At 37.2% G+C, this 27,131-nt stretch overlaps 1 protein-coding gene across 4 annotated transcripts in view; it reads left to right on the top strand.

Moving 5' to 3' along the window:
• The window catches only part of LOC133530240 (nucleolar protein 4), a 186,941-nt gene that overhangs the window by 148,923 nt on the left and 10,887 nt on the right, over nucleotides 1–27,131 (top strand). For 3 of the 4 annotated variants that reach the window (XM_061868116.1, XM_061868114.1, XM_061868113.1), the window contains 9 exons: nucleotides 13,881–13,932; nucleotides 14,183–14,257; nucleotides 17,997–18,124; nucleotides 18,574–18,744; nucleotides 22,414–22,662; nucleotides 23,580–23,726; nucleotides 24,017–24,249; nucleotides 24,945–25,025; nucleotides 25,170–25,243. In XM_061868116.1, coding sequence (XP_061724100.1) covers nucleotides 13,881–13,932; nucleotides 14,183–14,257; nucleotides 17,997–18,124; nucleotides 18,574–18,744; nucleotides 22,414–22,662; nucleotides 23,580–23,726; nucleotides 24,017–24,249; nucleotides 24,945–25,025; nucleotides 25,170–25,243 — 1,210 coding nt within the window. The remainder of the gene's footprint in view (nucleotides 1–13,880; nucleotides 13,933–14,182; nucleotides 14,258–17,996; nucleotides 18,125–18,573; nucleotides 18,745–22,413; nucleotides 22,663–23,579; nucleotides 23,727–24,016; nucleotides 24,250–24,944; nucleotides 25,026–25,169; nucleotides 25,244–27,131) is intronic. The other variant, XM_061868115.1, reaches the window with a different exon arrangement.

Genomic DNA, 27,131 nt, shown 5'->3' with positions numbered 1-27,131 from the left:
GCCTGTGCTCGGCGTATGCGGGATTGTAATTCCATACCCAACCCATAGTCTCCGGCTAAACAGTATAGGTAAGTATTTTGCCCAAAGAATTAGCATCGCCATTCACCGGGGAAATGCAGTGAGTTAGAGGGAGTTTTTTTTTTATTTGTAGGGTTTTTTTAATGTATACTAGAGTAAGTTGACGAAGCTTGTTGCAATTTTACCGTTGTATTGTATTGTGACGAAGCCTCTAGCTGATTACGAATTTGTGTTCACTTGACGAAGCCTGCGTTGCGGATATAAAATTATGGTCCCTGTGTATGTTAGTGTATCCTCCGATCAAGCTTAGTTGCTAGGGATTTCCAAATATTATTTATATCGATTTGCCTGCCTGAGACAATTCTGGGTAAGCAACGAGAATGTGCGTCCTGAGGTTTTTGATTGAATAACGATACATCTAGAGTTCTATTTAAGCACGCTTTATTTCCAACATTCATCAATGAACTTCATTAAATAATTATAAAGTATTCTAAAAACATTTAATGTTCCATTTTTCATTACTATTTGTATAGCAAAACAATGCGATCTGATATTGCTATAATAGTAACAGTCTATCTATGTAGGTATGTATATTTGTCAAACGAGCGAGCGAAGCGAAGTTCTTTCTTACATGTAACTAGGAACACGCGGCTGGATAGGGACACGTCCCGGCATTTCAATATTTTTAACTGAGCTATTAGAGGATAGTTTGTTACGCAAAAACTTTAGAAAATTTGTCCTAATTAAAATAAAATTAGGTAAACGTATTGTTGGGGGCAATATATTTCATTCATTTAATTAAGAGCAGGCTAGATCAAGGGATCATGGAGCTACAAGAGCCTAGAAGGCCAAAAAGATATTTGTGAGGGGTCTTGCTATTCTGGTCATCTTGTTTGCAAGAAAGTATGGTCCAGTTTCGTATCAAATAAAAGTGCTCGGCTTACACATTTATATGTTATACCTATTGTTTTTTAATTTACCAGTTTAAAATAATAAGTAAGATAAAAATAAAATAAAATTAACATAATATAAGTACGTATTTGATAAGAAACATTACGGCTTACCACAGATACAAGTTTATTTTAATCTCTATTGTGACTTAAATCTATCAGTCAAAGGCTTCACAAACTTTATAATAAATCACACTCGGTTTTCGAGCCATTGCCAACTAAGTAGGGCCAACAAATTCAATCGCTTTATACATATAGTTTTTGGCAAACCGCGAGTTCTCTGTTCGGGGCGACTACTACTTAGTTTAATTCAATTCAATTAAAAAAGTAACAAACAAATAGACAACCAAATATAATACAATGTATATTGAGTGACTTTACGTGAAAACGTGGTCATCATCCAATTATTCAAGCTAAAAGTATTTGTAAACAAGTATAGTGGGTACGGCGGGCGTGGACAGAGTGGGCAATTTGGCCCAATTTACCAAATGTGCCTAACTCATTTGCGTCGCCGGCACACGGGCGAATTATTTTATTAATTTGACACTTAATCACGTTGTGTTTACGTTCGCACATTAATCTAGGTTAGAATATACCTAAACTATTATTGTAAATACAATAGTCTTGCAAATTATAATTGAATTATCTTAAACAGCTTGCAAAATAACATCAATTTGATTACCGTAAAACCACCCAACTATAGTCCAAAGCTCCCAACTATGGTCCACAAATAAACTCAATTTTTCTCGTCCAGGTGTGTATTTTACTATATTTTTGTAGTTCTAAGGCAAAGTATGTTTATAAATGGAAGGTAAAACTAGGAGGAAACCAAAAGGAACATTGGTATAGATACTTAATTTCCTTTTGAACTTGTGGACCATAGTTGCAGTATTGGACTATAGTGGGGTAGTTTTACGGTAATTGCGTTCTAAAATTATAAAATACAATCGATTTAAATGCGAAGCGATGCACCTCCTGAAGTGTCTAGTTTTAATTGAACGCCTGTTGTTGATTTATTCTCATAATTGGTTGATTTATCGTTATGACAATCGAAGCTAGTTTTTTTCATACTTTTGTACAACTACAGTAAGTGATTTTTTCCAACATTTCTCAGTAAAGTCTCCGGGAAACCTTCCGAAGAATTCTTTCATAAAAACAAACTTAACGTAAAGCAGCTTCTAAAGCCGTCAAAAAAGATCATTAAAACGAAAGGCAAGTGAAAGCAAAAAATTCCTTCGATTACGTTACAGCGGCGCGTCAGGCGTAGCGAGTTTGCTTGCGAATTTCAGCCGCGCTTATAAATCTTGGCAGGCTGGAGTGTCAGGGGAGCAGCGATCCTAGCGGCACGCACTCCTACGTATCCATATTTAGTACGTACGGTTTATCACACTTCAAAGAACAGGCACGGGTAGGCGCCTCGAAACCGCGTCTCCCCAACGGTACTCCTGTAACTAGGAATAGGAAGCCGCTTTGTGAAATTCGCGATGCTTTTCGACGTAGATACGACCCCCGTTTGGTTTTTCGAGGTCGCCCGCTTCTCCCCTTTCATAAATGCGAGTATCTAGGAGTACGGTTCGCCTCCTCCGCGATTCGCGCGCCCTGGTACTTTGCGATGCGGTAACGCCGCGGTTTCGCACCCGTATTCGCGAAGCGAGCAGGGGAATGTATTAAATTTGCTTCACAAAATAATCTTTCAAAATAATGTTACCCTCTGCTCCATCTACATAATAGTAATAATATGACAACTCACAAGGATTCTTGCTGACGCCTGTACGTGCTGCAATATTCTATTTTTAATAGGTAATTCGGGAGTCAAAGTAAAGCAACCCGATAAAGCAATAAACCCCCCACTCGACTACATAAACTTCAACCTTTTAGAATTCTTTTCCTCATCTGTTAAAATCTCTTGGGGTGTGGAAATTACAACATGATAGCATATTGAAAGTGCAGCACGTGAGGCCGTCCCGTCGGCATGGCAACGCAGGGTCTCTCCAGGCGGTATGCTTGACTCGATATTGTTTTATACTTTACAACCTGCGGCATGGCATTATGAGATTTAACCAAAGTGAAATAAGAACACAATTCACAATCATCACAAGTAGCACAATTCATTGCTAAGATTTTTTAATAATTTTGTCCTGTATAGGTATAATATATTGGCAGCCATATACACCAGACACTGAAACACATGTTATAGTTATATTATATTACATTGGAGGTTAAAAAACGGTCAAGTGCGAGTCCGTTTAACTCGCGCACCGAGGGTTCCGTACAAACTTTCAATTATCTTATGTATACCCTTTCATTATTACTGGAACCAGGTGCACATGTTGTCCACCAACATCAAATGTAAATAGGTACTTATGAATTTATTTATATGAACATGGGTATGTGTTACATCTATACAATAATATCCCACCAAAAACATTTTCATATAAAATGTTGCCAAGATGAAACCATAAGGCTCGCACTGTTAAAAAGTTATCAGATCTCATGTAGAGCCAAGCTTCTAACTCTACAAACCCTAACCTCATAAACTACACCTTAGTTAAAATAATTATGTGGCTTGGCCGTTTCGTTACTACAAGAACTATTGTATAACAGAAAAGTAATTAACAGTGAATACATTTTTTCACTTTACGCCCATGTGATGGTGAACTTTTTGGTACGGAACCCTTAATACAACTAATTCTCACTTCATCGTCATTTATTTCTCAATTTGAGTGAAATTTTAGTTAACACCAGTTAACTATGCGTGCCCAACACGGTTCCTTAATCACACGGAGGTAGATACATATAGTATTCGCTTCATGCGTGGCTGTGGCGCCGCCCTAGTGTGTGTGGGATATAATGTTTATTTGACATTTGGCAGTTGCCAAATAGTAAGTATGAGGATATCGTCCCACAAAAAATTATTATTTCACCACGTCGTGCGTTAGCGTCGCTTGTATTCACCACCAACTTTGCACATAGCCAATAGGTAGATAGGTTGAGGTGTTCAAGTTAGGCGTAGGCATGAGGCGATGCACCCTTCACAAGACGCGGATCGATCAGCCCGCGACGTGAGCCCGGTTATAATTATAATCAATCTTTGAGGTTAGTTGGGTACAATACATTTTTATCATATTTCCTTTAAAGGGTGTAATTCTACACAGATGTAGATAAATAAATAAATATTACAGGGAAATTTTTACACAAATTAACTAAGTCCCACGGTAAGCCAAGAAGGCTTGTGTTGTGGGGACTCAGACAACGATATATATGGTATACAAATACTTCCAATTACTCGGGAACAAATATCTGTGCTCATCACGCAAATAAATGCCCTTACCGGGATTCGAACCCAGGACCATCGGCTTCATAGGCAGGTGCACTACCCACTAGGCCAGACCGGTCATCAAAACAGATGTACTGGGAGTTATAGCCAGTATCAATCCTCAGTGTTAAATAGCTCTTTTAATTTGTTAGCAATATTTTTACACTGCTTTCTATTGTGGCTGTATTAATGGGTCGTTGCTTTTCATGTCTTATGTAAAAAATAACAACGGACCAATATTTATATTCTTTCCTGTAAACAATATTCATTTTAGCTTCATGAAAATTGTTTGACTAACCATCGGCTACATGAAAATTGTAAAGGCGACTCATAATAATCCTCTACTTTTCGATGCCAGTTTTTAATTTTACTCTCGACTACAATTTTGACCATAACATATGCGTTGTGGCCGCTAAACATTAATAATTCAGCTGTTATACGTCCCACTGCTGGGCACAGGTTTCCTCTCATGCGTGAGAGGGCTGGGGCTATAGTCCCCACGTTGGCCCATTTCGGGTTGGAAACTTCACATGCATTTGTGAATTTCTTCGCAGATGTATGTAGGTTTTCTCTCAATGTTTTCTTTCACGGTAAACATCAAATTATATTTCATACATATCATCTAGAGCTACAATTTACGTTTGTTTTCCCCCCGATAACTTTTAGTGCCATTGATGCGTGATGTCTATTTTTTTTAATAGGTACACTCAGCAACCCTATTGTACATAAACATTATTGTGCTTTATTTATCTTTTGCTGTTTTTTTTGCGACGAAAAATTTAAGCCAAAATTTTAAAGACTTTGAACCCGTGACGTCCGGATTGAAAGTCAAACGCTAAATCCACTCAGCCACCACCGCTTCAACTTAAACATATTAGTCGCTTTATAATTTGTCTAACATGATAATAATTAATTTCTAAACGCAAATCTATTTGGTAAATCACAGATATTGCCATGCTAGTGTGAAGTTTCATTATTTACTAGCAATGTTAGCAGCAGAGGGCGCGTAGCCAACGTGGCAATCGTTAACGCTCCGTAGCGAACGAAATGCAACTGTCACTGTCGCACAAATATTTTATTTTATTTTTATTTTATTATTCGAATTAGTTACATATCATACTACCAAGGCACTGTAAACTACAAAACATTTATAAAAATACAAACAAATAGAAAAAAACATTAAACATTGGATTTAGGGCTGAGTGAACGCAACAAGCGTCCGACAGCCCGCCTGCTTCCGGCCGGGCGTCCCTGCACTACATCTAGGACGACGACGTAACAGTGTGGCTCCGTAGCTCGTAGCTCTGACTCGGTGTAGGATTCGGCAGGTTGCCTCGGAACCGCCGAAACATCACACTCTTCGGCCAGAAGTCCGCGCTTGCGATGATATGCTTGAATATGGAAGAGTGCTAGAGAAAGATAACTACGCTACGCTACGTAGCGTTAACAATTGGCACGTTGGCTAAGCAACCAGATAGACTAACTTTAAGTACCTACATCCAACTCCGTAGCTCAGAGAACAAGAGTTTTTGTAGGTTTTATTGAGCTCTTCGTCTGTTGCTGACTCTACTTACAAAGTGTTTCATTTGTTTCATTTCGCTGAAACCCTTCTACGATTCTCCAAGTTTAGTGTTTCCCAACGAACATTTGTATAAACATGTTTTATAGAGATAGAAAACCTGAACCATGGAAAATTGTTAGGTTAGCCTCATGCCTCATACAACAGATGCTTCGGTACTTTTATAGCAGGATGACTTTAATAAATAATGATTTAGAAGTTATTCTTATCCACGGCGACAGCAAGAGCGAATCTTTATCTCGGCCCGATTCGAAGAATAATTAAGATCTTGGAAAGATCTTTAAAAGATCGATAACTAAACGACATGTCAAAAGTGACGTTTATTTCGATTCCGCTGTGATCCCAATAAGATCTATCTACGATATTTCTAACGTCAAAGTGACTTTGCTTGCCCGAATCGAGCTGCTTCTGTCAATTACACGACATACAAACGATATCTAAATGAGAACTTATCGTATCTCATTCTTCGAATCGGGCCATCTTTGTGGTAATTCTTTATTTGCAAAAAATATCATAGCTTTTGTATGAGCTGTTTATCAAACTCATCGTTAATGATTTTACTTTTATTTTATAACTGATTAACCGAATAGATCGAGCTTAAATAATGCTAATTGATTTCTATTAAAATTATAACTTTATCTTAAATCCAAACTTAACATTGGTAAACAGGTTTCCTTTTCAATTTAAGCATCTTAATCTTTTCCTATATAGTGACCCGACCTACTTGCAAAAAGTTGTGTCAGTATTTTATCGTTGTTTTGACGAGGAAAGTTTGTCACGGTCAAGGTCTGCTTCTTGTTTTCTAACTACTTCATATTCCGATGAACTTTAAACGTGGCAGTTGGTGTTGGCAGCAGTTTAAACCAAACGTTAGCAAAGGTCTCCTTTTCAATTTGGGCATAAATATGCTTTCGTAAGCCCTGATTCTACTCCCCTACAGGTCAAAATTCTCAACCGATTCTAGTGAAATTTTGTGAACAGGTTGGATGATTAATTTTTTTTTCCGATTCAGATTTTGGATGTTTTCAAAATGGCTGACACATACATTTAATCAGCTTTAAGTTATGCTCGCGAGGTCTATTATAATTTAGTATTGTAGTGATTGTTGCATGAGACTGAAAGGCAAGTTTTTGAAGTGAAAACTTCTTTAGCGGCGCTGTGCACTTTTTGTGATGGGGAAAAACTTTTAAACTCGCGACAGGTCACGTGACCGGCAGATTCGTCAGATTGAAAATTCATAAGACGTGACCTGAGGGAAAAACTGTAAGAATGTCATTGAAGATTTTACCACATAAATGATAGTACTTTTATACTGAAAATTAAAGCAATTTGTGCAAAATTATTCCCTACCCATTTCAAAATATCAAAAATGCACAACGTTAATATTCAAGTTTTCACTTCTGCCCGCACTCCCGGAGTGCAACCCGTTTTTTTAATATTGTCTGGAAAATATAGATACATTCTCGTTGGTTGATTCTTAGCCCGTCTCAGTTATAAGACTTGCCAACAAAAAAATAATTTGCCCGAGTTTATTTAACGTAACCGTCATCACGTCGACGCCGGACGGCCCGGGCAGACACGTCGATGTCGCTATGTACACAAGTCATCGCTTATGTGCCCATGTACTCCCGGTATATAAGCGACTGTTGTATGGGTAATAGTACGCGTGTACGTAGATAATCTCGTCATAGCTCGCACCCGTTATGGTATTACTGTGTTGGCGTGGGTGTGGGGGGAGAACCCCGCGAGTGCCACGGGGGGGCACTGTCCGCTTTAAAAATACTGGGGCGCGAGTGGAACTACCGAGCCAGCAGAATGCTAAAGGAAGCCGTTTATTTTGAAAGACCGCGAAGACTTTCCACTCTCCTCTGCGCGCCTGCTCGAGACGGGAAAACGTTCTAAAACGGCGAATAAAAAACATGCAGCATATTAGTGCTCCGCTTGCGAAAATATGCTTGCTTCGAAAACTCCTGCCATTCCAGCTTTTGTATTTGAGCCTTAATTCGTTATTAGTAGGTCACGTAATTGGCTGAATTCATTGGCTTACAGATGAACTAGTGGTGTGTATAGTTCAACAAAGTTTTCTCAAAGTGATCTTGACATAGCATCTTACCATAATCGGTTAATTAAATGCTTAGCTGATTCCGAACCAGTCAATAATACGCATAACAATCGATACACATCATCTTCGCGTAGCTACCTACGTATAAGAAAGTGTTAGGGGTGCGGCGCTGCAGCGCAGCTCATTATCGATGATCGATTCGTTGCATCCATGCTATTAACGTTATTCAGTGTTCGAAAATCATTCCAAATTTAAATGTATTTTGTCCGTGTTTTCATAATTGGGCGAGGGTGGCGGGGCGGGGTGGCGCCGCGGGCGTCATCGCGCCCCTCCGCGTGGGTATTTAATGATTATACGCTGACTGCCACCTGATTGCTGGTGCTCTAGCGTGCTGTCGATGATTGCGCGTATCGATAAAACCTGATTGACATGGAACATCGACTTTGCGCTTGTCAGAGATAAAAGATTTGCACCTAATTGATATTAAACGGCTTTCATTACGATAGATGGGACGAGTAACTGTCTAGAAGATAAATTGTCATTAGTTAGAGTAGATTGACGCTGTGTTTACCTTTGCTTTACTTTCTTAATTGTGTTTATTGAATGTTAGATGTCTGTGTCGTAAAACTCGTGAATCAAGTGAAAATTATTGAGTAGTTACCTAAAATAATCGGACATGACGAATCTATGGGTTCCGTTTTTTGCCATTTGGCTACGGAACCCTAAAAAACTACCGAAACTCGTAGGCTATGTAAGCAAGTTTACAACACACAGGAGACAGTTTTAGTTGGGATTAGTTTGGTATCCGAACTCGGGTTCTTTTACTTAAAATTAAGGCTCAATTTATACTCCGAACAGGTTTCAGTTCCGGGACTCATTTGTAAATCCCAGGATTCAAACTTATTGTAATAAATAGGTACAATTCTAGTTACATATAATTATGTAAGCTATCTTGACATACCCTCCATGTTTTGTGTTACTGATCCACAAATGCGAAATAATTATAAATTGTAGCTGTATAATAGTATTAATTATAAATTATTGTGGTATTGTGGTTCAATGAAAACTATAGCAAACATGATCGGTCCAGCTGTTTTTGAATTACTGCAAAAAGTCTTATCTTCTTAGTAAAAAGACGTACAAAGCGCTGCGAAGGTACTCCCTTATGCTTGTAATGTACATGATACTCACTAATAACCTCCGTTTGGCTTATTCTGACATATATTACGGAACCCTACACTGAGCATGGCCTGACATATTCTTGCCCAATTTTTTTGAATTATTGCGAAAAGTCTTATCTTCTTAGTAAAAAGCTTTGGCCAGTTTGTACGCGCTGCGAAGATACTCCCTTATACGTATAATATAGTAACTAATAGCCCCCGTTTAGCGTATTCTGAAAGAATGGTAACTACGGAACCCTACACTGAGCATGGCCTGACATGCTCTTGGCCGATTTTTATATCGTATTTGATCCTATATGGTTAGTATTGAAACTACGAAGAATAAAGAAGCGATCCGTTGCATTGAACAAATCTTCAAATTCAGTTAATTCTTTGTCGAAACTTCGCAACTATATCGAGTGTCGATACTCTAGCGATCGCTAGTGTCGCGTGGCTCGCGGGGGGCACTACACGGGGGCGCGGCGGGAGGGGGTGGCACCGCAGTACATAGCCAGGCCATGTATCAGCACATACCAGGGCCGAAGCACATAGCCGGCGGATTCCCGAAATTTTGCAGTTATTTTGTATCGAAAACTAGGTTATTCCACGATTTATTCGCCGAACGCGCGGCCTGGAAATAATACACCTAGCTTTACTTTTTTTCTATTAATTGTTAATTTTAACTTTGATTCGCATGAACGCAAATGCCGTCACTCGTTACAATAATTTTAATTTTCGCAATCACGTCGACATTCATACCTATAATCTAAGACTATGCTAATTCGTAATTATTTTGCCATCATTTTACTTAGTCCGCATATTCTCAAATTATGTTGTTATGTTACTCAGTACCTTCATGTAAATAATCTACAGTACAAAGTGAGAAGATGTGAGCGAAATTGAGACTTAATTAGACACTTAAATATCATTCACCATCAAGAATGTTTACGCACAACATAGTGTAGAACAACGAGAGGGAAGGGTTACGACGGCGGTATTATAAAGAAGCCATCAATAAACCGTCCGTCCATCCTTGACAAGTCTTACTCCGTAATAGTTATGCTGACCTTTCAAACGCATACCATGACGACGTATACATAATGGTATGCGTATATGTAACGCACGCACCACTGCATCTTATCTGTCATTGAGGTGTAATTAATTACAGAGTAAATTGCAATGTTCTCAACACATCTAACATATAAGTACTAGGAGCATATAGGCGGGAAGGGTCAACGGATATTTAGTGTCCGCATAGCAGATGCGGTCCTTGGCCACCGCCCTCAAGACGGTCGATAGCGCTCGTCACCCCACCTAACTATCTATGTACACCTGGTACTTTAAGTAAGTACGCCCTGCCAACACATGCATTGGCTAATTGATTTTGACTAGTCATGCTTACAGGTTTTAAACATCTAGGTAATTAGGTTAGGTATACTTTAAGGGGTTTATCAATAACTCGCAAGAGTCTGGCACAGCTTACCTTACAATGTTAAGAAAAGGTAATTAATTGACACGAATAAAAAAATCGGGTTGCACTCCGGGAGTGCCGGCAGAAGTAAAAACTTGAATATTAACGTTGTGCATTTTTGATATTTTGGAGAATTGAGTAGCAGTTTTATAAAAATACATAATTCTCTATTATACCTACGTAAATAAATTTGAATGTGGAAGATATTTTGAAATGCGCATTTTAGTGTTTATATATAAATATAACATATACAGAGTAATTCATGAGACGTGAGCAGGACTACAGCTACAAATGAAATGTCACACTTGAATGAGATACTATTTTTCAAAAGTAACCTAGCTTCCACGTCATTTGCACACCATGATGTCACGTATCCGTCGTTTGAATTTTCAGTCTGACGGTTACATGACCCCTGACGCGAGTTTAACATTTTTACCCTATCACAAAAAGTGAACAGCGCCGCTAAAGAAGTATTCACTTCTAAAATCACAATCAATCTGTAATAATCACAAGGAACCTTGTTAATTGTTATTAAAACCACCCGACAAATATAGAAACAAAAGAAAGGAGATTTAAAATAAACATTTAAATTTTAAATAACAATCGTTAATCGAGTTAACACTCCTTGGCTGTTGGTTGTGCCTCGGTCCATATGTGCCCTGCATTGGTACCACTTGTTGAATGAAAATCTTGTACGTTTTCGTAAGTTAGCGTTCTGAAATGGCTGCCACTAAGGTGGCGCCGCTTTCAGTAACAATGGCTTGTTTTTACAATCTTATTAATTTAAAGCTGTTCTTGTTCATTTTGGTTAGTCATACTGTTCTAATAGTAGAAACCATTTAACCAAATTAAAATGGAAATGAATTGGTTCCTCGTACGTCTGCATTCGCAAGTGTATTAACTATCCCGAGGTTAATCAGTTAAATCTAGAGTTACCATGGTTATCAGTACAATTTGACACTAGGTTAACGTTTTAACTGGTTACAACTGGGGACAGTGCAAGTGGCACTTAAATGTGCTAAAAACACTTGCAAACTTGTTTTTGTTGAGATTTTTGCAGAATGTGAGTTATTTAAGTCACTAACCTATTCTATCTCTCCTTGAATAAAAACGATTCCTTGAATGGCGCTATGAAAATACCAATAAGAAGTGAAACCTACTTAATCATGACATTTTAAAACGTACAAAATTGATGGACTACCTACTAAAATTCTACGTGATGTTAAATAAGCTTACTACACATAACTATCTTAGTATACTATCTACACAAAAGCCTGCATTCTTTAAGGCTTGAACCTCTAAGAATTTACAACAAAAAACCCTACATAATATTAGTTTAGTAGTAAACATATTAAGCTAAGTAACATTTTAGCGCCCCCGCACACAAAACCGATATTGCAAGTGTGTGTGTTTCGTACTTCTAGAGGGATTTCGCTCACCCATTCCCACAATGTCACTCGGTCAATCTGGACGCCCTTTACAATTACCTAAAACACTTCGATGTGCTTTAATTAAAATATGATTTAGGTAAATGTAATTTGATAAATGTGTTTGAAACATTGGGGTTACTAAAAATTATAAGTTTACAATGAGTCTGGTTTAAAATTGAGCCCTTGATCCAACTCAACATTTAAAATTTTGAAAAAATAACGTTTCTATGGGGAAAGTTAAACCTATCTAAGAACTATTTCTCTAGTATTTTAAACGCTTTAAAATTAAATCGGCTTATGAACTTTGCAGATAAATGTTAATACATTTAATTAGTGTTAGTGTCCATAAACTAACATACCGAAAACAGTACACCGTCTCAGTTCCATGATCGTTTAGTTCGCGTGATAAACATAAATTTTACCTCCATTCTTAATCTCTCTCAGGGAAGAAACAGTATATTTACGACAGATCTCCCGTTACTTTTCCGAAACACCGGGACAGCTGCAGTACGCCAGGTATCAGTGGATCAGCACACGTGATGCCGAACCTATATTTAGTGGCTTGTCCATTCGAAGCACTATCGATTTGTGACCGCGGACCCGAACGTTGACCTGCCCTGGTCACTCCGACCGTTTCGCTAATTTATTAATTATTTATCCTTACGATCCTATGGTGATCGCCTGCCTACTGTTATTACGCCGGACGCCATTTATTACTTGAGGCCTTTACGATATGTAGTTTGAACTGCCAGGGGATAATTTGAAAGTATTTCTCATGATTTTTAACCCCCGACGCAAATGAAACTGGAACTGAGACACTGGAATAGTCTGCATGTAATTAATTTATGGAATTTTAACTATTACTAATATTCATTTTGTGATTATTTGTAATTTTAAAATGTAATGTATGTGTTTTATTAGTATAAGATTTAAATTAAAATTTTAATACTTTAATCATTTTTAAGTGTCCCTATTTATTGATATTTTAACTGTGTACGTTATTTCAATCTAATTTAAAAAAAATTATTGTAATATTGATCCTTTAATAATTTAGTCATATTTTAGTTTTAGTTTACATTATTAATTGTTTATAAGGTTATATTATTGTACTAATAAATGTAATATCCTTTCACGACATAAAATATTTTTAATACAATATTTCATGTCTGTAATTTAAATCCTTTATTATCTGCAATATAGTATTGAATTGAAAAAGACGGGTGTAAAGTTGTCACGCAAATTTCTGTGTGGCTGTATGTTGCATCGAAGCTCTCAAACGGATGGACTGATTTCGACGCGTTTTTTTTAACGTGAAAGCGAGTTTCGTTGGGGTGGTTCTTAGCTAAGTTTGATTAATTGAAGAGTAAGAGTAAGCTTTTATCCAAAATTATGGAAAGCAGTTTTGTGCGAAGGGTTTTGATAAATTGACTCCGTTTTGTATGGAGCATTTTGCTTTCGTATGTCCGGATGTTCTCTACAGCTCGCAATTCTTAACCGATTCTCGTGAAATTTTGTGACCAGATTGTATGATTAAGTAGTTTTTTTTTGTCGAACCAGTTTTTGGAATTTTTTCAAAATTAGTACATTGGCATAAATGATTTAATGGCGCCTTAGACCATTATGAGTTCACTGTGATAACGACTCTACGAACGAAGTATTTTTCACTTTTACATTTTCTAAGCTCAACTCGAGGACTACGGCTCATTAGTTTTTAATTTATTACTACAAATAAAAAAATAAAAAGCTATGACTATATATGCATTTGTTGTATTTAATTTACTCTGTAACTGTGTTTTTCGTGTTTTTATTTCTATGTACAATAAAGTATATACATACATACATACATACTATATTAAATATAAAATATTAATTCGGATATTTTTGGTTGTTTCAGGATAATTTAACACCGGAGCCTGCAGACATGAACGATGATGATAACTTCTCAAGTAAGTATTATCTTAATTTGCGATGTCCTACTTGCCTATACTTACATACACACTTTTCAGCCACTTGCATCAAATCAACTTAATGGTGGTATTTTACGCATTAAATAAAAAGAAATTATAAATTAAATAACAATTTAAAATGCGCTAATATACCAGCCAAAAACAATTGGCTTTAACTTGAATTTGAAATGTTACTCGAAATTTCCAAATTTGGACATTGAAATTGATTGGCATATGTGATCTGGTGCAGGTCAGGCCTTCGCGAAAGACGCAGAGAAGTTGAAAATGATGTTGCTAGCATGGAATTACCACAGCCAGACACAAGGTAAAGCTATTTCACTATTCGTGTGAGCTTAAAAACTGCTTCGTTATTTTAATCTTTATCGGGGTCATCAGTGTAATGCGCAGATAATTATGCTTTTCTCGTTAACTGCGAACATTGTTTTTCGTTACCGAAGTCGGCGTAAAAAATCGGACAAGTGCGAGTTTACCTCGCCCACCGAGGGTTCCTTACAAATTTGTACATATTATAAAAAGCTTTGAAAAACCTACAAAAAGATTTAGTCACAATTATAATTACAAACGTATATAGTTTTTGTAATTTTTCCTAAGCCAAATAAGTTCAATGGAAAGTAACTACCCTATACATTTTGATGCCCTTGAGAGTGTTAAAATATATATTTTTTGCAGCATAAAAAGCGACCGTATCTTGTTTTACGTTAACTTAGAAGATTAATTTTATCTCAGCTTCAAGACACTGAAGAGCTGAGTATGTTTTTATCTTCAACTCGATGCTTACTGGTGTTGAGATAAAGGGTCTTGACAGAAAGATGGACGAACGGACAGACAATAAAGGTCCTATACGGTTTCCGTTCTTTCCTTTTAACGCACAGAACCCTGAAAACCGATCTCGATCTAACGAGCACTTTTATTTGTCATACCATCGGAGTATTAGCCGGCTACTTGCATAATTTCCACGACAAAATGCGAGCCACGGAACGCCCGTTAGCTATTTTTATTGCCGAAGCCATATTGAGAGTGTCCGAGGGTGTAGGGGCGCAGGCGGCGCAAGCACCTTCTCAAATTATTTATAGGCACGAGGCCCGTTCGGGTTGACATTTAAGTCGGATGCACCGGTCCCTGGCGAGTGCGTTCTGTACACCCTCATTAATTTCTACCGTCTTGGTAACTGGCCGTGCATACTGAATATTGTTCATGGTAAAATTATGGTCTGTTCCAAGGGTTGCTTACTCAAATAACTAAGACCTGAGGGGCTTATAAATATTTATGTTCGTGCGAAGTCTATCAGCTGGAGGAGTGGATCGAAATGCCGTTTGCGGCTAACCTTTTTGCCGTCTGACGATTTAGACTGTACATAAATTTCTCGATTCATTCTCCAGTGTAAATAAGGTTGATATTTATTTATGAAGCGATGCTACACCCGGCGACCTATGCTCGGCTTACTGTGCCCCGCGTGGGTGAAATGTTGGAAACCTGGATCTGGAATTAATTCTCCACGCTTTGTCTAGTGATCTGATATCAGAATTTATGTATCTCTTGGATTAGTCACCTTTATCACCTTTTTGAGAACATAGCATTTTTTATTTTTTAGCTCAACGAGGGGTGGGAGGGGGTTAGGTTCGGCAACGCGCATGTAACTCCTCTGGAGTTGCAGGCGTACATAGGCTACGGTTACTGCTTACCATCAGGCGGGCCGTATGCTTGTTTGCCACTGACGTAGTATAAAAAATATATATTGAAGTAAAATGGTACATTCCATTGAGCACAAAGTTTGTCCAATTGCAAAAAAATAGATACAGATATTTTTTAAAGTAAACACACATATATACACAAATATTTACTATGTAATGGCATGCAAATTAAAAAAAAAAACTATTTCACTTATTTGACAAATGTTGTCTAAAAAATCGGCGTACGTAAAGTTTGAATTATTAGAGCCAACAGATAATTTTTAAGATGTTTGAAGCAATCAGTATGAAATAGGAGCTCTCACGCTCCGTTGAAATTAAACAGAAATAAAATAATTAAATTGGTAACTTTATTACTTATACGTTCTTACATTTGTTTTATCTCGAGTCTCTTTTAAATCAATTTTAAACAGTATCTCATAAAGCATATATTCGAGTGACAAATATATACCATAAAAAGGGGTATTTTTTACAAAATGTTAATATATAAATAGTGAGTGTTTATTTCTTTGCAACATGGTTCAATCAAAACAAAATTACCATTATAGAAATCTTTGAGGAGGTCTAAATAACTCACAACTCCTTTTTTATATATATATATATATATATATACCACGTCGGTGGCAAACAAGCATACGGCCCGCCTAATGGTAAGCAGTCGCCGTAGCCTATGGACTTCTCTCTCTCTCTCTCTCTCTCTCTCTGTGTGTGTGTTTGTGTGTGTGTGTGTGTATGTATGTATGTATGTATGTACATATGCCATATGTCTTTCATAAAACACCCCGAAATTTTATTTATGTATTTAAACTTTAGTGTACAAAATATATACAAATATAAATATGTACAAAATATATAAATATGTACAAATGGCAGACTTAATGCCAAAGGCATTCTCTACCAGAGACACTTACAATTGGTGCAGAGAGAGAAAAAAAAGTAAATGAATTAAAAAGAAAAGCAAACTAATATACTTATAAACTACATATATATCACATAAATACAAACTATAAATGTAAGACACACATACATACATATACATACATGTACATACTATAAATATAATATTGCTTAATATTATTTGAACTCTTTTGGAATTTTATGAATCTTCTCCCCTATGTGATCGACTTAACTTTTCAATCATAGTATATTGTGAGGTAATCACTTTTTTAAATATTTTATCTTAATTGTGAGCTCATTTTAAGAGTCCATTGTCTTCAAGATTTTTCATTTTTCGTCCTATAAAGGAAGAAAAACGTTAGTTCGTTTGGCACCTGTCACGATGCGGTTATTGAGCATTAACTTTGAGTTGTATTTTATATTACGCTGGTGGTAAACAAGCATACTGCCGTTTGTTAATTAATGAACGTCATTGAATACTAATTCTTGAATATAGATACATACGCGTTGCCGATCTGTTAATTTTGTTAATCGACCAAGGAATTTGTTTTTCAAGTGTGTGTTGTATTTTTGTGTGACTATATTTATTACTTTGGACAGCCTATACCGGCATGATGGGTTTTAACGTATATCTTCAATCTTAATTGTTGAATTATTATGTTTTTTTTTACTCGAATACGCATAAAAGGCTTGAGTAAGGGTTAGCAGTCAAAGAATGTATGTGAATAGGTGAGTGTGGAAACTACTGCGCAGATTTTTATAAATTAGGGATTGATCGATGTTTTTATGGCTCTGATGATATACACTACAATTTAAACCACTTCCGAAATAAAGAAGATTCCATACGAATAAGATTCGTAGTTAAATAAACCTGGTGATAGCTTTTCATACGTCTTACCGTTTCGTATAGCCCATTTTATGGAAGTTGGTTAAAAATGTTGCTTCTATTTACCGAGCTATAAAAACGTATAAACTGCTACGTGTCTCATCAAAATTGGCTCAATGGTTTGACCCTAAAGTGAAACACATGTTGGGGAAAACCGGTGTTTTCTGTGTACATTACAAAAGTTAACGATTTTACGTTTACTTCCGATTTTAAGGTTTTTACATGCGAAAGGCTTTAAGGACCGTTTATTTCATGACGTCCAAGAAAGTAACATACTAAAAAGTCTTTGATCCAAATAGACTGCTTCCTGTATCCTTACCACGAGTTCTACACTGACATATTGGCTAGCGGCTGCCTAAACTAACTTCCAATGCATCTCTCTCGTGGTGACATTGGTGCCAATAAGAGCGCGTGCGCGTAAAACACACGGTGAAGGTACTACAGTTGGTTTAAAACTACTGTTTTAAACCAACTGTAGTACCTTCAGTTGGTTTAAAACAGTAGTTGATATATCCAAAGCATTCAAACGTTTAATTTGTTCATGAACTTACCTTTCATGTCAATGCTTGCAGGCCGCAACGGCGACATCACCGAGAGCGGGGCCGACAGCATGGCCGACCTGTGGGCCTCGTACCATAGCGCGCTGGGCCTCGGCAGCAAGCCGCCCAAGCCGCCCACACCCCTGGCCACTGGCCATTCGGTGAGTTTTAAGGTTGAGCAGCGTTTCATACTTATATAAATGTTATAGTTAGGTTTCATTATTATTGAATACCGGTTGAACGTTGCTTCTTTATGATATGGTCTTCGTAGCATATACATGAAAATTCACTGGGTAAAAAATATCTCAATATACATAGAGGAAATAAATCAAGGCAAGGAGAATTAAAATATAATATGGAAGTCGAGAAGTGTTAAGATTTTTCCACATCTATAGTTATGTACGAAATATCATTTGATGTTTACCACTAGCTTTTTGGAGAAGGGAAACATCGCAAAAAAATCTGTATATATCCACGAAGAAATTCAAAGATATTTATAGCCCAAGCCTTCTTGCACTTTGGACGTATAATAGGCTAAATTATTATTATTTTATTTTATTAAACAACTCTGACCAAAGCCACATAAACCATCAGATATCTACCGTTTCAGAGTCCCATCCATGTCGGTTCAGCGACGCCGGTGGAACCCGCGTCCACACACGACGAGACCTCGTCGTCGGACCGCACGAAGGACGACGACGACGCCGGTGCGTCCGACGACGACAGCGACGACCGCGTCGATCCGCAGCACCATGACCCGGAGCGGCTTAAAGCTTTCAATGTAAGTATTAGGGTCAAAAGATATGTTCACAAGCAGAAGTAGCTAAGCCTATGAGGTGATCAGAATAATCTGTAAGGTGTATTGTGTATTGGGATAAAGGTCGTATCATTCAGGATGACGTGTGCCTTAACTCGTATTGTCATGTTAGTAAAGATTAGATTTGATAAATCAGCGCGTCATCGTCGATGACACGGCTTTGAAAGCGGGATACTGTAGCAACAATAAGTACTGCAGTAGCATAAGTGTTTGTTAAAATATATGAATTGCATCTTTTGCATGGATTTATAGATATGAGCCGAGCAATTGCCATTTTCAAAATTACTCCGCTTGCGAAGTTATCCTAATGCCTTTTTTTTTTTTTTTTTTTTTATTATAAACTGATCGGCGATTGGCTCTAGTCACACCTGATGGAAAGTGAAGACAGGGCCTAAGATGGAGCTCACCGATTCAGTAGTAGCCTATTCACTCTTGCTTTAAAGAGACCGAGGTCATATTTATCAGGGAATACAGAGGGCGGGAGCGCATTCCATTCGTTGCCTTACTTATGCATACTTCAACAAGCAGGAATTTTGGTCGAAGGGTGTCAAGTTTCGACGGTTCCGCGGCTGGCTCCCTGTCACTGCGGGGTTGCGTAATGCATCGCCACCATAATGTGATTTGTAGTGTTACTCGTAATTGTAACAATAACAATATACATAATGGATATATACAGAGGATTACTATAACTAGCTTATATCTAAAATGGGCCTTAAGGCATTGTGCCAAGGATGCTAGTGGCATTTTCTCGTTGTATCGCAATACTGATATGTTGTGCGAGGAAGCCGCCAGCTCTTCGGCCACCAGACGATTCGCGATTTCTCAAAAAAACTTGTACGCGCTGGGACCCCATAGACCTAGAGTTTCAAGTGTAGTGTTAACTTTTAAAATATACTTTAAAAAAAAGAAATAAAGATTTTAATTCATTCATTCATTCATAACAACAAAGGTGTGCTCTGATGTTTTTGAACACCTCTCCTGTTCAGCAATTTATTCTGATGATTGTACCAGTACTAATTGTCAGCGATACTTATATGTAATGAACTGTATCTAGGTGTTAAAGTAATCGCAATTAGTGTTTTAATGGCAAAACAGCCGCCTTGGTATGCCAGTCCGTTAGTTGCGGCTAGTGGGTGTTGATATTCTTTGTCGGGTTCTAAAATTAAATGGGTAGAGTATGTGCGGAAAGAGAAGAGTCGTAAATGTATGGGTTCCCTTACATTCCACGACTCTTCTCTTTTCGCACAGACTCTACGTACTTCAATAATTAATCTCATGTAAAAACTAGTGCCTACGCCAAATCTTGGGATTGTCAGGACCCCAGGCTCCCATGAGCCATGGCAAAATGCCGGGACAACGCGAGGAAGAAGAAGTACCTGTTGCCAGATTTCAAAAATTTTGATTTATTTCATATTCATTTATTAGTTAAACATACATTGTCGAAAATAATACAGCTATATAATAATCATTACACTAGATTTATACAAAATATGCACAAATTTGGAAAATATTTACAGTTTACACATAAAACAAAAATAGTAATTTAATAATGACACATTAGGTTAGGTTAGAGACTACAGAATAAAAATACTAAAGAATAAAACTACACACTAAAGAATAAAAAGCGGCCAAGTGCGAGTCGGACTCGCGCATGAAGGGTTCCGTACCATTTATGACGTATTAAAAAAATCTACTTACTAGATCTCGTTCAACATTTTACCACTTAGGACACACATTTTACCACTTTGGAAGTGTCTCTCGCGCAAACTATTCAGTTTAGAAAAAAATGATATTTGAAACCTCAATATCATTTTTGAAGACCTATGAGGTATCTATCCCCACACGTATGGGTTTGATGAAAAAAAAAAATATTTTTTATTTTATGACTTATTAAAAAAACTACTTACTAGATCTCGTTCAAACCAATTTTCGGTGGAAGTTTGCATGGTAATGTATATGATATATTTTTTTTAGATTTTTCATTCTGTTATTTTAGAAGTTACGGGGGGGGGGGACACACATTTTTTCACTTTGGAAGTGTCTCTCGCGGAAACTATTCAGTTTAGAAAAAAATTATATTAGAAACCTAAATATCATTTTTGAAGACCTATCCCTAGATACCCCACACGTATGGGTTTGATGAAAAAAAATTTTTTTTTTAATTTTTATGACGTATTAAAAAAAAACTACTTACTAGATCTCGTTCGAACCAATTTTCGGTGGAAGTTTGCATGGCAATGTATATCATATATTTTTTTTAGATTTTTCATTCTGTTATTTTAGAAGTTACGGGGGGGGGGGGGACACACTTTTTACCACTTTGGAAGTGTCTCTCGCGCAAACTATTCAGTTTAGAAAAAAATGATATTAGAAACCTCAATATCATTTTTGAAGACCTATCCATAGATACCCCACACGTATGGGTTTGATGAAAAAAGATTTTTTGAGTTTCAGTTCTAAGTATGGGGAACCCCCAAAATTTATTGTTTTTTTTTCTATTTTTGTGTAAACATCATAATGCGGTTCATAGGATACATCTACTTACCAAGTTTGAACAGTATAGCTTTTATAGTTTCGGAAAAAAGTGGCTGTGACAGAATCGGACAGACAGACGGACATGACGAATCTATAAGGGTTCCGTTTTTTGCCATTTGGCTACGGAACCCTAAAAATCTGTAGAAAGAAAGAAAGAATAAAAATATTTGATATTTAACCAGATCACACAATCGTATCAGAATCTAAGTTAATTAATTTAATCTGGAAGGTTCATAACTTTCATAAGTCGCCGTATAGCAGTATAAATAATACCTGCACCAGTGCTGTTCTAATTATACAACGTCATAAAACGAGGTAATTTATCAAGATCTTCGAACTAGCAATACCCAAGTGATTATTGATTAGTATAGGAAAATAGAAACTAAAAGCTATCGTATGCTATGCTCGTATAATTCCAGCTTCAGTTGTTCTGAGAAACCTTGGCGCCAACTTCAAACGCTTTCTTGATTTCGTTAAGGTGCAGTAAGTTCGTATTCTTCTGCCACTCTCACTGAGTGAGATGGAAGTGCGTGCCCGGGAACGCGCATCTCATTTTATTTCATTTTAAGTTTTTGTATAATAAAATAAATAAAAAAGTAATCAATACATTCCATCAAACAAGATTTTGCAGATTTTTTATATTTTTAGCTTTTGCGCATAATTTTTAAGTGCATTAGATCTATGTTCGGGATATTTTTCTATCAAGCGAAAGTCAAAATATCAGGATTCGAGTCAATGCAGGCAAGATTGTTAATTAAATTTATGGCAGCCGTATTGAGCTCTAAAAGCGCGCTACGATTTTTTCAAAATCCGTTTTTTGAACCTACTGCGCCTTATGAAATTATTTAAATAGCATATTATGAATTCACAGCAAAAACAAAAAAGATTCATAAATACTTCGGGTAAATATTCTTTTTTGGAATCTTTTTAAAAGCTTTATTCAAATAACTTGTTAATTAGTACTCCAGGTCATAATATATTCTTTCATGAGTCTTTAATAATATATAAACAAATAGACGATCCGCTTGATGGTAAGCAATTACTATTACAACACCAGAGAAATACTTGTATCTGTACAAAACCACTTTTTTGTTACAGATGTTCGTCCGCCTCTTCGTCGACGAAAACTTGGACAGGATAGTCCCCATCTCAAAGCAGCCAAAAGAGAAAATCCAGGCCATCATCGACTCCTGCACCCGGCAGTTCCCGGAGTTCGCCGAGCGCGCCCGCAAGCGCATCCGGACGTATCTGAAGAGTTGCCGGCGGAACAAGAAGGTGCGCGGAGACGGGCCGACCACGGGCAACGGAGGCAGCGCCACGGGGACCACCAACGCTTGGGACACTGCGGTGAGGGTTCGATCTCGGATTTCTGATAATATTTGTAGCATTTTTTAACGATTAAATATGGTTATTTGATTGAAAGGAAGTATGTATGTTAGTTCAGAAATTGGATCAGTTTTTAGTGTAAATTACGTAGAAGAAATATTTTCTTCTTTACAAGTATTTGAGTTACCTCCGGGATGTAAAATAAAACAAAGTTAATATGTATACTCTGTTGCTGTTATTTATAAGATCACTATGAGTAAAATAAGATCCTTCAGTCAACATCAATAGTAGTAGATGAAACAAGCGCCTCTAAAGCATCAGCCATCTTCTAAAAGTATACAAAAATACACACACCTCTACAGTTGGCGTCCATTAATATCTATCATTCGTAACTGTTTTACATTATAAAGACGTAACCGACTTCAAGATTCCAAAAGGAGGAGATTTTCAATTTGTTTCTATGTTTTCGGTTGTTTGTTACCTCAAAACTCCGTCATTACTCGACCGATTTTGAAAATTACGTTTGACAAAATCTAGTTGTATGGGATTTATAAGGAATTGAGGGAACTCCTCAACTCTTATAAGCATACTTATAGGGATATATTATTTTTATCTAAAAACCAAGTATTTGCATCTAAAACGTGCTGTTCCATCAAGCTACCTGGATTATGATGTTATTATTAGAAATTAGACTATTATAATATAGATTCATATAAATTGACATGAATGTCACCTGTAACGCAATCGTATATTGTGTAATAAACAAATCTTAATCTGAATCTATTTGGTAAAATGAAACCGCTCATGAAGACCAGAATGGACATCCTCCTCGGTAATAATTTTACGTCTTAGAGCTTATTAAAATGATAGGCACTTTTGACGTGAAGACTGTCCGCAGTCCGCACTGTTGAAACCACGAATGCTGTCGGTTGTTGCAGGTGCGGCCGACGCCCGCGCACCTGACGTCGGTGCAGGCCGAGCACATCCTGGCGCAGGCGTGCGAGAACGAGAGCCTCAACGCCAAGCGCATGCGGCTCGGCCTCGACCCCGTCAGCCAGCCCATGCCCACTGTGCCCACGCCTATGGTAAATACTAAACCTACCCTACCTTTTCACCCTCGATCTGAAAAATATACAATTTAGTGGTGTGACAGGTGGAAATAAGTTTCATTCCTTAGCTGTTGACAGAAGAAAGCTGGAAATGAAGCAATTCATTATTGTTATCCTTTTCAGGCCGGTAATTTTCTACCAAAATATCATTTCATATATTTTTCTTGAGCAAAATTTCTATCAACCCTTTGTAGTATTGTGTTGTTTCACACAGAACATCGGTACCTACTAATACTACAAGCATGACGTACTACGTTAATTCCCAGGCCATAGACACGACAGCAACCTCAGCCGTGGCGTCCTCGTTCCTGAGCCTGTACAGCATCAACTCCTCCGCGCCCGCCACCTCCACCTCCAACACCACGTCCTCCTCGCACAGCAAGGCCGCCGCCGACACCACGAGACCCTCCGTCAGCCCCACGCTCGAGAACCCACTGCTGAATAATAATAGTCTCAAGCTGGATAACGCTAATGGGAATGCTGGCAGTAAGACTGCTAGGTGAGTCGTAGTTGATAAATTATTAATAATAATACATTATTATGAATAATAAAACTCAATAAAAATAGTCTTAAGGGCATTATATCAATCACCGCAAAATGAGTGCAGAACATACCAAGTTTTAAAACCTTTGGTTTTAAAGCCTAGTGTTATGTTTTTTTTTATACCACGACGGTGGCAAGCAAGCATACTGATGGTAAGAGGTCACCGTAGCCTATGGACGCCTGCAACTCCAGAGGTGTTACATGCGCGTTGCCGACCCTTTAAAAATCTGTACACTCCTTTTTTGAAGAACCTCATACTGTAGACCCTCGGGAAAACCTCGGCAGGTAGCTCATTCCACAACTGGAGCGTGCGCGGAAGGAAGTTCCTCTTAAACCGCACAGTGCGTGACCATTTAGGTACTAGGGTGTGAGGATGAACACCCTAGTGTTATGTAGAACCATTATTTCCTTTGCAGTAGTAGGTTTACCCGATTTCACTATCTTGTAACGACAATATCGATCAGATAATAAATGATATGAACTGATCTAACGCGATATAATTTCATTATATTTACCTTTAAAAAAAATGAAATAATGGATAAAGTAAACATAATGAAATTATATCGCGTTAGACCCAGTTATATATCAGCCAGTTATGGAAAGTTATGGAACTAGGTATGGAAAGTTTCTAAGCGATGATATCTTTTCCAGTCCCGCTTCGTCTCCGGCTCCGCTGTTCAGACCGTCTTTCCCGTCCACGTTCGGGACACCGCAGACTTTTGGGCGTCAGAGGTACAAGTAATATCCATGTTTACCTGCCTTTAGTCATATTTTTTAAATAATTCGTTTACGACAATCATCATCTTCCTGTTAGCAATATTTGTTTCGTTTTTCAAGAGCGATCTTGTATTTACGATAACTACTATTAATTTTCAGCACCAACACAAATCCGGCCACAGCTTTGTCGAGCAGCGCCCTGTTGTCCACGTTATCAGCATTGCCTCCATCAGGTAAGCAGAATTCATACTTATTTAAACCTATGTACTCGTAAGTTTTACCCTCCATCAGATACCACCACCATCCCATCACCACCGTCATATATTTTTAATATTTTAACTATAATTTCATACAATTTGACTACATTTTTTTTCCCAAGATTTTTAAAATAAAAGAAGTTGATAACACCAAATCGTGGCCCTTATTCGACATGCTAAAAGTGACGTTTCGTGTTGATTTCCATTTGATGTGAGAAATATTGTGACTTGTCGAATTGCTATTATCACCACCTGTCAGTGAACAATATCCACACTAGAGGCGGGGCGTTGTACCGGAATAGTTTTTGGAACAGGTTATTTGTAATAGACTACTTTTAGCTTGTCGAGTATTTAAAAGTACGGACTTTGATTTCTGAAATAAAACAAATATGAAACTTTTATCACCTCGTACCTCCATTCTTACCGTTACTTTAGGTAAAATAAAATTTTGTTAACAGATGGTCGTCTGGGTGTCTGTTGTATCTAAAAATAATGTAATAATATATAACAAAAATATGACAATAGATTCACTCAAAACGTCAACATATTTCCGACCCTTACCGAAATAATAAGTCGATATTTGTATAAATAATCCTTATTTGTAAGACGCCTAAGCACGGCAAATACGTAAACTGCCTATTGGGGGTCATACTCGTAAAACTGGTATTTTAGACGTACTTTTGGTACGAGTAACAGAGACGTACTTTTGGTACGCAGTCGCAGCCCTAGTCAGGATTCTAGTTGTCAAATATAAGCGTGTCGAATACGTATTAGTTAACTGTCAAATGAAATTAGATCAACGGTAGACTTTTTTGTCGATGGGTATGGCTGCCATGTTTGGATTTATGACATTTAAAAGGGGATCCTAAGGCAGAGAGTAGTTTTTTCTGTACGATTTTGATTCTTCTACTGGACGCAAGATGGAGTTAGCTGCCAAATTCCGATCAGGCTGACGCAACTAGGAAGAAAAAAGTTTTGTATGGAATTTGTTTCGCAAATCATTGCCAACGAAGAAAAAGAAAACGTCAGTGCTATTTATTCTGTCAAGTTTACATCAAGTCTACTGTCAGCCTAATTGCTTTGTTTATTTTGAAGGCTTCAATGTTTTGTTCGGGTATTTCGTGTAATTTCTTTATTATTTAGTGAAAAAAATCGAAAATAGTCAACCGTGATCAGAGTAAAGAGCGAGTTTGTTACAATGCCAGCGAGAAAACGGTTTACTAAGTGTGAAATATGTGGCAAGCGAGCCACTCGAGAAAATCACGAATAAAAGGGATTTTATGGCGAAATTTCCCTTGGATGAAGACTGGTAAGTATTGCTTTAGATACTTACTTTTGACCTTATTTTGGGTCAGCAGGCTATAAACACATCGAAAAATAGATATTTTACATTATTTTTCGTTGTGAACTAGGGATGTACTATAACTATCGATAACTGTAGTTTTATTTGTATATCAGTGTAAATAATTAAATTAAATATGTGAAATTTCCTTAGAACTAGCATGCAATATGACCATAATTAATTCGTCGAAGATTAATAATGTATAAATTATCTATTACTTATGCATTAATGGTCATTAGTTAACATATTTTTTTTATCTAGTGATTATTTAATATATTTACCTAAAATGTAAGAAAATTAATCTCTGTTTTTATGATAAATAAAGAAATATTATAGGACATTATTACACAAACTGACTTAGGACTAAAGTATGAATGGCATGTGTTGTGGGTACTTAGACAACAATATATATATATACCCACAACACATGCCATTCATACTTTAGTACTAAGTCAGTTTGTGTAATAATGTATATATATATATATATATGTACATAGTCCTAATTTATAAGTATTTATAAAT

The sequence above is a fragment of the Cydia pomonella genome, chromosome 22 (genome assembly GCF_033807575.1).
Source record: "Cydia pomonella isolate Wapato2018A chromosome 22, ilCydPomo1, whole genome shotgun sequence".
In the NCBI taxonomy this organism is placed as follows: domain Eukaryota; kingdom Metazoa; phylum Arthropoda; class Insecta; order Lepidoptera; family Tortricidae; genus Cydia; species Cydia pomonella.
This window is presented reverse-complemented; position numbering and strand designations above follow the sequence as displayed.